The sequence below is a fragment of the Thalassophryne amazonica genome, chromosome 22, assembly GCF_902500255.1.
Source record: "Thalassophryne amazonica chromosome 22, fThaAma1.1, whole genome shotgun sequence".
NCBI classification, from domain to species: domain Eukaryota; kingdom Metazoa; phylum Chordata; class Actinopteri; order Batrachoidiformes; family Batrachoididae; genus Thalassophryne; species Thalassophryne amazonica.
Window position 1 is genome coordinate 10083419 of NC_047124.1, and position 13703 is coordinate 10097121.

General features: G+C 41.4%; 1 protein-coding gene across 6 annotated transcripts in view; it reads left to right on the plus strand.

Moving 5' to 3' along the window:
• anks1b (ankyrin repeat and sterile alpha motif domain containing 1B) overlaps positions 1 to 13703 on the plus strand; it is a 275419-nt gene that overhangs the window by 217853 nt on the left and 43863 nt on the right. For all 6 annotated transcript variants that reach the window (XM_034163413.1, XM_034163407.1, XM_034163410.1 and 3 more), the window contains one exon: positions 686 to 838. In XM_034163413.1, coding sequence (XP_034019304.1) covers positions 686 to 838 — 153 coding nt within the window. The remainder of the gene's footprint in view (positions 1 to 685; positions 839 to 13703) is intronic.

The window sequence follows — 13703 nt, forward strand, 5'->3', positions numbered from 1 at the left end:
ACCAAGCTTTCAGAGCTCCTCACCGAAGCCTGTTCATGTGAAACACTGAGGTGAAGTTTTGTATTTTTCCTTGAGTGTTTTTAATTTAATTTAGTGGTTGTTCTCAGTTCACTTTCATTGTATATACAAGCAGGGTGTACATGCATCATGAACCCATTTATGTAAGGAGCATCTGAGTGTTGTACAATTTTAAAATGACAAATATATCGCGCTCGAGCGTAGCCCAGGTTTTCGTGGTCTGTGGCGCCAACACGCTCTGCTGCCAGCTGTTAGCACCACATCCGCCCTGCACATTTAGACCAATATTCCCCTTTGAATTTGCATGATGTGGGGGCTGCGTGTGAACGGCTGACTCGCTTGAACATCCCAAATGACGCCTGACGCTTTCGAACATTTATGTACGTCTGCTTTTTTATAAAGCATTTCTCTGTCTCACGCCATCATCGAACTGTGGATAACAAAAAATTCGCACATTCTGTCCAGTCACACCACGACTTTGATATTGGTGTCTCTGGGGCTTCCCTCGCTACAACTGCCTGCACTAGTTAGATTTACGATTCTATGCCCTACTCTCTTTTAATTTCTAAACTGACTATCTGAACCCTAAGAGTTTTGAAACCTTGTTTGCTGACCGCATCACTAAAGAAGATGGATAAAAGCAATAAAAATCTGATCTGCACTGTAGGTACGGCCTGTCGGTTACGATGGCAACAACCCGACATCGGTGGCGGAGTGGCTGGAGTCCTTAGAGCTCGGCGACTACACCAAGTCCTTCCTCATCAACGGTTACACCTCTATGGAGCTGGTGAAGAAGATCTGGGAAATCGAGCTTATCAATGTGAGTCGCTGATGTTTCTTTTAAACTGCCAACCCAGTTTGTCTGTGCCTGTGTCTCTGTGGATATTGTGTCTAATATCTGGTTCTATGTTCTAATGAAACACTGTGTAATGAGAAAATGAAGCGTTACTGTGGTAACGATCAAAGAAAGAATCAAAGTTTCTCTTTGGTCCAGTTGACCTTTTTTTTATTGGAGATTCTGTCGGTATTGTGACAGAATTTTAGAAGGGAACTGGTGCATTGGGAATAATTTGATACCAAATCAAGAATATAAACCACTTCTCGCGGGGTGGTTTATGGAGAAACACGCCATGTGGCGCATTTCCTTGAGTGTAACACAGGTGCCTCAGTGTTGAGGACTTCAGCAACTGCAAAAGTCCACGGAGACGCTGCGGCTCTTGGCTGCGGCAGAAAAATCTCTTTTTTTTTTAATACCGAGGTGACACATTGAATCTGCATGATTTCATTGCACGCGCGAGCTTTTATTTTGTTCATTTTATCAGAAGCGACGCTGTTGTCGATGTGTAAGTCATCCCTGGAGAAATGTGGCTCAAGTTTTGTGTGCAGAATACCCACAATGCATTTCTTATCACTGTGTAGCATATTTGTAATTCTCCTTTTGTTTAGTTTTTCTGTGTTTTATTCCTTGTTATAACACCACTCTTGTGAACGCATTGTCAGTACGGGTGATTACACAGTTTGGCATTCAGCTTGCTCAAAGCCGTGCAGGTTTGACATCGCAGCTTCAGTTTCCCTTGTGGATTCGTTGCAGCTGATGGGCTGATGCGAGTGGAACAAGATCCTGCTTAATTGCAGGGGGGGGGGGCTGCCTGATTTTGGAGGGGAGAGGTGTTTCTCCTTCGCAGCTTGAGGATAAAGTGATAAAGTGGTGAGCGATCAGCTGGAGGAGGTGGAGAGGGAGTTACATAAGCATGTGGGATGCAGGATGTTTCACAGCGCTGGAGATACCGCCCACATGCTACTCTCGTGTGTGCACGTAATTTTCTATGCATATGTGAGGTAGACCAAGTGTGAATGGCCTTTAATCAGTCTGATTTCTTCATTTGAAAGCTTTAAGTGGAGAATAATAGACTGCGGACACTGTGTGCTGACTCCGCACCTTCTTATACACATATATAAAATAAAATATAAAATAGACATTAGCATGTGTCAGTTTGTGGATTGATGCATAAGCGCCTTGGGGCAACTGTTTGTTGTGATTTGGCGCTATATAAAAAAATTGATTGATTGATTGATTGATATTTGGATTTGGTGTTATAAAAGAAATGGGTGCAGTGTGCAGTTGCGCCACTAGAGGCTGCTCAAGCACCGTGTTCAGTATAAACTGCTGCACGTGTGTGTTTGTGTGTGTGTTTGTGTGTGCATTAGAGGCAGTGTAGCGTAGCATTGCAGTAGTACACTGACTGAAGTATTATTTGGGATGAATTTGAGGTCACGGCTGTACCTGCAAGAGGAGTGAGTGTGTGGAGCTGCAGAGAGAGAAAGAAGAAGAGAGAGAGAATAAAGTGAAGAACGTACATTTTCAGCCGTTAATATTTGAGCAGTGACAAATTTAGCGTTACTTCAGCTGCCTGCTACAACATATGAGAATATGAGCTCAGTGTGGAGATGTTCAGGTGTAATTCCAGTGCAGGTAGAGTGATCAGTACAGAGATAAGGATGGACAGTGTAGACTTTCCACATCTTTAACCCTTTCAGGGCTTAAAGGGATAAGGAAGTAGGAACATGTAAGTCCAGTGTAGGCCCCCTGGTGCCCAGATTCCGTAGTGTGAACTTGTGGATCAGAGACTATATCTTCCCCTGGAAGGGACACCAGCCCACCACAGTAGGGAGGCGGTGGCGTAATGGTGTACACGTTAATTAGGGATGCTGGTGATCCTGGGTTCACTTTCCTTTCGCAGCCAATTGGCACGTTGCACAGTTGTGGTGGGGAGGAGGAGAGATGTGTGCTGTGGGCCCTTCTGGAGATAAGGTGCTAATAAGTGCTTTTGTTCTTCACCACAGGTCATTTCCCCAGACAAACCGAGTACCTGTTCATATCTGGGTGGGCTGGGATGATGCAGATGAACTGTCTTGAGCAAGCACACAAACACGTAGCGTGACTGGGAAGCAGACCCAGTCACCAGTGTTGGTAGTCCACCTCCTTATTGCAGTGAGCTAACCACAGCAGGTAGTCCGGTCACCAATCTTTAAGGGACCAAACGTAATTGGAACCAACAGACATCACCAGACTCTGGATTTTGTTCCTGCTGATGCTCTACCAGGCTTCTACTGCGTCTGTCTCATTGCTGGCGGTGGTGATTGCCTTCAGGAAGTGAAATATACATTTTTTTAAATTCATTTTACATGGCTAGCGTGGCCACTGGAAACCAATCTATGCTGAAAAAAATAAGTCTTGTTTCACTTTTGAAGTGGGCTTGGGGTCCTTGTTGGCAGTTCTCCATGCTCCTTTGTCACCGTAATTGTAGTAAAGGTTGATCTTTATCTTATCTGCCCACAGCTGCTTGAACAGTGTAGATGTTTTTAGCACCACTGCCCGAAGCGTACCCTCTTGATAAGATATCTCGAGAACACCTAATTCAATTTTGATCAAACTTGGTAGCACGCTGGGCCTGTGGATGGAAAGACGTGACTTGGTTTGTTTTGTTGAACTGTCAAGCAACAGTCATGCAAATATATATGGAAATGAGTTCAGATATGTCGTTGTTGGTGACTGTTCTAAAGACCGTGTAACATTTTCTCGACACACCTGATACTTTAAAGTGTAGGTGTGGTTTCACTGTACTCTCTGAGCGCTTTAGATATCGCTTTATTTATTTGTTTAACTATTTATTATCTCAGCAAATTTGGTTGTTTATGAATAGGTTGTGTTTTGTGGTAAATCCTCTATATTTTACTGGTATACTGTAGTTGCAGCTTTGAAAAAGATGAGCCTTTCTGCTTGACAGATCAAATTATTATAATTGATGTATCTCCAAATCACAAAATACATTGTATCAGGGAATTTTCCTCACAGAGGAGGTTGAGGCTTTACTATGATGAACAAAAACCCAACTGTGGCAAGCAAGAACTTCCTTTTAACAGGAAGAAGCCTAAAGCAGAACCAGGCTCCATGGAGGGTCCATCTGTCATAAGCAGTTGCGTTAGTTTGAGATAGAATGATGAATCTGACCTGTTGTGTAGAAGTTTTAATCACCAAATCTTTTTTTTTTTGACCAGCACTTGTTTTCTTTTTAAATTCTAGTAATGCAATAAAGACACACACACATCCAAAACACGTAAAAAGGCATGCAGGACCATGAAATATTGTACCAAAAATAAAGACTGAATTATCCACACAGCCACAGCGCTCCAGTACAGAAAAAAACTTTATTTAACAAAGCATAACGTTTTGGGCGACCTGCCCTTCGTCAGGTTGCCCATTCATTCTTTTTAAATTCTACCAAATAGTCGGTTTGGCCACATTTAATGACTTTGTTTTCAACCTAATGATGACTTGATGTAACAGCGCGTTGCACTTCATATTAACAGTTGCTCCCGATGCAAATGCAGCAATTTAAATAAACCGTAAAACCTTTAATGTTCTTGTCTGTAAAGAAAACGAGGCAACAACTCACACATGTGAGTTGTCTATTGGAACACTACTGAAGCCAGTTTGCATATGCATGACCAAAAGTAAAAGCTGCAATTTAGAGCGCACATTCCAAGATCCTGTGGTAGGAAGGATTTTTTTTTTTTTAATGTTGGTAATATTGGGGAGGGGGGGCAAGCACTCAGAAATAGAATTTGGCCACTGCTTCGACGTCAATGCCAGATAATCGCTATGGGCAACAGATGCTGTGGTGTCCAGGGAGACGAGAGAGGAAGAATGTTAAGCATTGTTGAAGCCTTTTTAAGTGGAAGGATATAAGAGAGAGAGAGAGTGTGTGTGTGTGTGTGTGTGTGTGTGTGTGTGTGTGTGTGTGTGTGTGTGTGTGTGTGTGTGTGTGTGTGTGTGTGTGTGTGTGTGTGTGTGTGTGTGTGTCCCTTTGATTGGGCACATATGTGACATCCCGCTGTTGTGGGATTACAGGAGCCATCTCTGAAAGCTTTATAATCCTGCCTCTACATGCACACAAGAGAGCAGGTGCAGTTTTGTGTTTTTGCTGGAGGTATATTGCAGCTTGAGTTCTCGGGGTTTATGTCAGCCACGTCGGCGACAGGATATTTACACATTTCTGTTCGCTGAGGAGGAGGAGGAGGTGTCTGGAGAAGACAAACAACTGAAGCCAGCAACTGTTGATTTATGAATTTTACCCACTAAACTCTTACATTTTGGTTGTACCTTTGGCATTGTGTTGGAGAAATCGGTCTGGCTTTCGATGTCCATACCACCCAAGATGAACAGAACTTCGTACTCAGACCACCTGACACCAAAGCATTGTTGGTTTCTCAGTATGCCAGACTACCCAAAACTGACAAAACTCTCAGGTCAGACCACCCAAGACCAAACTAAGGAATATTTAATATACGTGTACTAGAGAGCACCCAAAACCTGCCCAAAATCAAACCAAACTCAGGTTTGTTGGAAAGAAAAATAGAAGTAGGATTTTCTACACGAATTGCACATTGCAAAGCCCAAAAGTCTTAAAATTCAAATCTAATTTCTTATCGCTGATCCCATTTTTACTCGGGGTCTGGTATGGATCTGCATCTTGATTTGGCAGCTGATGGGCACAGGTGGCCTTCAAGTGGGGAGCTCCTTTTTTCTCGCTAACTATTCCTGATAAATTGTAGCTAAATTAAACAAAACCGTAATGATAGAAATTGAGATCAATTTATAATCAACCAGCACAAACATTTACAGAAGACTGATCAAACGTTCCACTGGCCATCACAGATGTTCCAGGGGATAAAAGAAATGAGAAAATGTCCTCATGATAATAACCTGATCTGAGTTAAAAATCTCATTTTCTTGAGAGCCTTCAGTTTTGGGATTTCACTGCAAAGATGGTTAATTTATTATTTAAAACAACTTATTAAATTTACACCAGTTGTGTTTTTCTTCTTCTTCTCTTTACAATATTATCTGCATTTAACTAAAACAATCAGTGGACCCAAGACCAAACCTATGTTGGTCTCAGGACCGATCAGACCATCCAACTGTTGGTGTGAAGGTCTCAGAGATCACCCAAAACCGGCTTTGGTCAAAGTTGTCTCGATTAGTCCAGGTTTGATCTGTGCACACCGTTAGTCTCAACATGTAGCAAATGTTTTAAAATGTTAATGACGTTACTTGTATGCGAAAAATCTCAAAGTCATTACGAATATATATATATATATATATATATATATATATAAGTAGAAATAATTACACTGTCTTTGGTTAGAGAGTGCTTAATAATTGAGTAGTATATCATGTACCCTTATTAATATGACCATTGTTATATTTCCCATAAAATTGGCCTTGAATCAAGTCTTATGACCTGAAATAAAAACTCATTAAATCATGCTTTCTTATTTTAAATTATTTAATCAGCATTAATAAATCCTCAAAATTAATTATTAAAATGGTTGTGTAAGTGTGCACACACACACTGCTTATATTGGGGGTTCGTATATTATATTAATATGTAAGTCATTCCATTCTCCTGAAAGGACCGTTAATAATCTTTCACCTGCAGTGCTGAGGCGGCTGAAATTAATCACCGACACCTTCCATAATCAGAAAGTTGAAGACATAATATAGTTCTAAAGTATTTTATCAATTCTCTTCTTTGATTTCCAACTCCATTTTTTTAAATCCTTACATTAAAAATATCTCATTTCACTCTTAATTGTTAAAATAATTATTTAAATTATTTAAAAGGGACTAATCTGCTGTATACGTGCACTGATGAACATGTACAGGTTTGCAGCAAGGATGCAGTTAAAATAAAGAGATAAACAAGAATCATCTATGGTGGGGAAAAAAACAGCCTGTGAAGCCTCAGCACTGATGAATTTGGCGTTTCCTACGTGTACATCCTGCATACGTCCACATGGTGGCACTGCTGTGTTTTTGTACAATCAGGGCACCTTGTCTTCTCAGGTGGCTGAAGTGAGAAATGGATTTGGTTTGAAAACTCACATTTACAGTATTGAGTTCCTATAATGTCTTTTTTTTTTCACTGCAATCGGAGCAAAACAAAATACGATAAGGAAGATAAAGATGTCCCTCTCATTGTTTTTATCTCCTTCAAATTACATATGCAGAGTGATTTTCATGTTCCATTTACACATTATTGGATTACTGCATATTAAACTTCTATAATATGTTGAATCCTCTCTGAGATCCTTAAAGTAACTGATTGAGTCATGCATCTATGTCACACACTCCTAATCCCAGTGTTCTGCACAGTATGGGAGGGTGGACCAAATCAGAAGGTTTTTCTACTTTCAACTCTTGCAGCCACTTCTGGAAGGGTGCTGCACACTACCGGAATTTAAACAAAGCTTTTCAAAGCTGATGTCTCCACTGCCTAGCAATCTTGCATATCACTTGCCCTTGACTGGGCGCAGATTAGCGCTTAATAAAATGCAGAAAAACTCTGAAAATATAACCAATCTATTCACCCAAGTCCTGGATGGTGGAAAGGTTTTTGCCTCTTCACGCCTGCCCTTTTACATGTAAAGGCGTGCTCGTGCGTGCTCATGTTGTGTACTTGTTTGCAAATTCACCTGCAGGGCCTGACCTGTCTCTGCTTCCTCCACTGCACCTCTTACAACATGCCGTTTGACGAGGCACGCACACACAAAACGTGGTAGTGTTTTCTTCAAACTTCAAAAAATATATAGAGGACAATCACCAGGGTTCAGCCTTCCTTCTACCACTCGCACACTGTTGCTATGACAGCTACTAGTTACCATAGAGACTAAAGGATATGTGAACTTGGTATAAATGAATAGAAACGGGCATGTTTGTGTGTACATGTGTGTTTGTGTTGCATTTCCTGACGTGCATGTGTGTACTGTGTTCTTGTGCTTATCACCTTCTTTGTCACCTCTCCAAGTCGACAGATTGTCTCGCATCCCGACAACAGATGGTTCCCGCCTTCATTAGCCACTGCATGCTCAAAGTCCATAGTACCTACACCACACACGCGCATTACACCGAACAGATTTTTGTCACCAGGACACAATTAACAAGGAAGAATTATGATTGTCTTATTTTACAGCAAGAAATATGTAATCAGATTACTGATGCGTTAAGTGAAACATGGGGATTATTTGTGGAATTACACGATTTCTTTGCAGCCTAACTGCAGAAGAGATTTATTGGCAGTGGCATTCGTGTCTTTGGGAGCTCAGCTGGTGCAGTTGAGAGACATCTGGGAAGAGCGTATGGAGTTGTGAAGTTCCTTTACAGGGGAGTTTGCTACTGCTGATACCTTTGAAGGGGGCTTGTAATTAAAGGATCCACCGTTCGAATCTCCATCAGACCAGAAAAATACTAAAGTCTTTTGGGCAGGGTACCTGATCCACATCCAGACCTGCAAACCATTCCTACTATCTTGAACAGGAAAGCTGCTTTGTAGTCAGGCGATGCATGGTCTGACTCAGTCACTGGTGTCCAATGCAGTGAAGCACCTCTGTGCTGGTTATGTTTCAAAAAATAAAACCTTTTTCTATTTGGATTTTATGTTTTTGTCTGAATTTAGGTTCATTGTGTTAATACAGTTTGTCAGAATGAAAGAAAAACTGTAAAGTCACAGATAGGGAAGGTTGTCCTGAAAAAAATGACACCAAACAAGGCAAAGTAAACAGTTTTTTAAGGTAAATTATGAAGGTAAAACCAAAAGTAGTCAAAAACAGCCAATTTTACCCTGGGCTCCAGGGGGTTAAAAGTAGGTCACGGTCAAAATCTTGTTCAGGCCATAACTCATACACATGCACTAAAGTGATGCACACAAGTATGCCAGTTGTTCCTCCATTGGAAAAGTTTCCACTATTCTGCAGAAAGAAGACATTGCAGTTTAGATGTTTCTTTCTTTCCTGCTCAAGTTACAGCACTTTAATACTGAAATTATTGAAGTAGGTTACAGATTACGCTTTGTGACAAGTAATTAGTAACTACAGTAACAACCCTGCCAACCCTTCACACACACACACACACACACACACACACACACACACACACACACACACACACACACACACACACACAGATGTTGAAGTCAGCGCTGTGGCTGATAGTTTCTGTATTCATGAGCTTTTCCACAACACGTCTTTCAGTGGTCTGAGAAATGTTGCTCCATGCATGAAGATGTGGTATTGCACAATTGCAGGTTGTCTGTGGACACGTGATCACTCTGTGTGTTGACGTGTACTCCAATGTGTCAGGATACAGCGCGTTCACAGAATGTGTGGAAAAAGGCAGTGAGTAGTAGCTGGTGTTATTTTTCCTGTGGGTGGATTTACCTCAGGATGGCTGTGTACTTGTCTGTACGTGCGGCCTGGTTAGTCATTAAAATGCATTTTGATTTGCATATTGCGGAAGACACAGATCTGGCATTTTGGACAGTTATTTCACAAATTCACAACATCTGTCTGCTTTGTCCAGTTAGTTGTCAGGTTTTTGAAATGTCTTCTTGACCTACTTATAGCTGCTCCCGTCGCTAAAGTAGACCTCCACCTGTAGCACCAACCACCTGCATGCCCTTAAACCTCCTCTTTGGCCTCCCTCATCTCTTCCTGCCTGGTGGCTCCGTCATTAGCATCCTTCTCCCTATGTACCCTGAGTCCCTCATCTGTAGATCTCTAAACCTTTCCAGTCTCGCCTCTCTGGCTTTGTCTCCAAACTGTCCTACCTGCGCTGCCTCTCTGTTATGTTCAATCCATCAGTCCTAATCCTCACTCCTGCCACCTTTTCACCCACTCCACCCTGTCTGCGCTCACTTCTTCACCTCCCTACCACACACTCCATTGCTATGGATAGTTGCTCCTACGGATGTTCATTCCCCTTCTCTCCAGAGCATATCTCCATGTCTCCAAACTAGTCTCAACCTGCTCTCTACTCTCACTAGAGATCACAATGTCATCTGCAAACCTCATAGTCCACTGAGACTCCTGTCTTATCTCTTTTGTCAAAATGTTCATCAGAGCCGATCATTCATATAATCCTAGCGCCGTCTTGAATATGTGTCAGAAAATAGTTGTCAATTAATTTAATAATCGATCAGTAGTAAATGGACTGCATTTATATAGCGCTTTTCCATCTGCATCAGACTCTCAAAGTGCTTTACACATCAAATGCCTCACATTCACCCCGATGTCAGGCTGCTGCCATGCAGGGTGCCCACTATACATCAGGAGCAACTAGGAGATTAAGGACCTTGCCCAAGGGCCCTTAGTGATTTTGGGATTTGAACCAAGGGTCCTCTGGTCTGAAGCCCAACACTTAACCACTAGACCATCACCTCAATCACTAATAGGTTTAGGCTGCACCAATGTATCCATTTCAAAAACTAGTGGAGTGGTGGCCACCAACTCCATCACTGCTTGTCTTAAACACAATTTTAAATGATGAACAGAAAAATGGAAAAACAAAAGAAACAGAGTGAAAATACTGAATAAATATTTATTTACACGGGGGGGAGGGGGGTTGGATTATGTTCTCACAAATAGTCAGAATGATGTCAAGCTTCACAGGTTGGATTTCATTTATGTGGAATGAAATCCAACTATTTTGTGAGACTATATATATATATATATATATATATAGTCTCACAAAAGGACAGCCTTCTGTGTCCAAAACTCAGATTATCCATATTATCTAAAATTGCACAATGTGCTCCAAGCCCAAAGAGAACATTGCAAACGTGTGAGTAAGCTCAGATAAATGGAAATATTTCTGCTTTGAGCCATTTTCTACGAACAGCCCGAACTTGTCTGTTTCTGCAGCTAAACTGGGAAAAAAAAATGTGATGCCCTGCAGATTTCAGTAAAAGAAAACAATTAAACTAGTAATTTCCCACAAGGAAATCTGACCTGTGAACATCAAAATGATGGCATTATTTAAAAAAACTAAATTATTATCTACTGTTTCAACTTGTGTTGCAAGCAAACACAAAAATACACACACACACAGACACTCTTTGTGAGCGAGCATGAGCTTGTCTCGGTATGGGCCCAGCATCTCCATAGTGACGAGATGGAGAGAAGGAGGGGGGAATGTAAACTGGAGAGAGAGAGAGAGAGATCAGGCAGAGACATGTAGATTGGTCTGGTTGCCGCAAAGCTGAAGAAAGAGGAGGAGTTGGTGAGCTCTAAAATTCTGCAGAGTGAGAAAGAGACTGAGAGGGAGAGAGAGAGACGAAGCCGGTGGTGAGGAGACGAGAAGAAGCGAGAGGAGAGACGTAAACGGGTGAGAAAATATTCTTGGACACAGCAAAGTGCACATCAAGAGCCAAAGAGGGAGAGAGGAGGTGAAAAGAAGACACAGGAGGAGCGGTGAAGAGACTGAGGGCCATCCAGCTTTTAATTTGGAATAAGTGGCGTCTGGAGGAGAGGTAAGAGTCTCTGGGAAGAGGGGACTGGGCACGAGTGATGAGGAGAAACTCCAAAATCAAAAGATCATTTACATCTTCACACGTGCATCTTTCTTTTTTTTTTTTTCCTTTTGCTCAGCGGGGCGTTGAGCGCTCCGAGGTGATTACAACATATGAAATGCTTCCACGCCGCTCCATCAACACTGCTGAGTCGGCCAGTTTACACGCTGTGCAACTGTGCACGTGCAGATGTGTGCAGTTAGTGATAATCATTTCTGTTCATCTAGCAAATATGAAAGCACAGAAACATCATTTTGGTTTAATAAAAGAAGAATTCAGCTCCAGATTCTACCAGATTAAAAGCAGTGTTTTAGTATTTTTTTTTTGGTGGGTGGGGGGGCATTTGCAGTTTGATAACACGGGTTTTTCCTCATTTGTCTGTGAAGCCATACGAAAGTTGAAATCAAAGTAGAAAACTGCAAGAAAATTATAGTTGATGAATTTTTTAGCAGTGGTGGTAAATCTTGAAGAGCCAAATAGGTCTGGTCATATAAGTATACACACACACATATATATATATAATATATTTAACTGGCTTGTTATCTGTCCTTGAAGATCTTGGACCATAATATTTTTTCTTCATGCATATCTTCACTGTTTGAAAATTGATTGAAACCCATCTATTGCTTTAGGAGGAGTTGCACTCACAAAGTCGATGTCGTATGGTGCATCAGTTAAACACAAATGTTTAGTTATTTTCCCCTTACAAGATGTTGGACTGTAATTATTTTCCTTCGTGCACATCTTCATACAATGTTCTTCCATTTTGGGAAGTCTCGTTGAAACACAACAACCAGATTAGGAGGAGTTATGATTACAAGTTATGGATGAGTGAACGGACCCCCATCAAACCTGTGTTTGCACTGGGGGGGGGCATAATAATGAATGTCCTCTAGTAGTGTGACAGTTGCCTTTTCATTTGACGTTAGTTGCATCCAAGTTGGGTGAATGCTGAAGGAATTACAGGAATTACCCCGTTTATCGAGTGTTTCTTATTCCCTCGTTAGCTCATTGGTCAGTTTAAGGATAAAAGGTCTACAGTTGATTTCAGTCCTTACATTCATTTCCCTTGGAGTTCAGTACAAGCAACCACCATCCCGAAAAACCGCATCACAACTGTGAAACGGTCACACTTAAGTAACTTTGATTGGAGAAGCACTACATAGTCCAACTTTGACCCGATGCTTCACCAGTCACAGCTTCATGGCACAGAAATCTAGATGCGACTTTCCCTGAAGGTACGTCGGAAGAATGTAGCCTGTATGTTACGTTTTTTTTGTTTCTTGACTATGAAACTGCGATTAGTGAAGTCACGTCTAATATTTGATGGTGGCGGTTAAAATCGACGACGCTTTCTGTCCGCTGACTTGTCAGTGAAATAGATGCAGTAATATAACAGCTCAGCGGCCAAAGAAAGGAAGACAACAAACAAACAAACAAAAGCTAACATTTCTTTAACTTTCACTGGATTTGAAAGTAATTACCCTCAAATTAAAGCTGGCAGCCTGTACTGTGAGAATAGTCTCATTATTTGCTTTCAGCTCTAATGTGCTGTGATACACGGCGAGTAACGTCTCTGTCAGTGACATCACCTTTCTTAGTTACACAATAAGTCACAGAGCTGCTGCTGACATCCACATGAAGAAGAATAATTCATTGTAGTTGGTGCTGTACATGGCGTGTGGGTTTAAGAAGTTTGGCAAAAAGTCCTCAAGTCAAATTTCAGCATAAACAAAAAAGATCCACACTGAGGCTCATTTCGTATTCAGTTTTAAATTATGCAGTGCAGTTTATATTTTAAAGAGCTTTACTGCTGAAGTTCAATCCATCAAATTGCTGCCCTGGTTTGCCTTCATCTGCATGCGTGATAGAAGTAAAATCTGGGACGAGGACAGCAGAGTGCGTTGGATTAACACCGTGCTGCATAATGATGCATATTTAATCACATGCAGCAGTTTGAGGTAAGCGAAGATATTTGTGCAAAATACGTGCAACATGTAAGACGCTGAGGTGTCCGAAAGGTTCTCAGAGTTGGATTTTGCGTCATTATGCAAGAGATGCACTGATGGCTGATAACTGATATCGTAGAGGGGCTTTCTAACATTAATACATAGAGAGAGACCAAGGCGATCGCAAGAGTGCACGCCTCCGACTATTTACACTCATCTGATGTTTCTCAAACCTCATATCTGTATGAATCACTGCAACAGTCAGACTCCTTCATTCAGGTTTGGATAGAAGTTTTATTTAAAGCGACTGGTAGTAACAAAAACATTG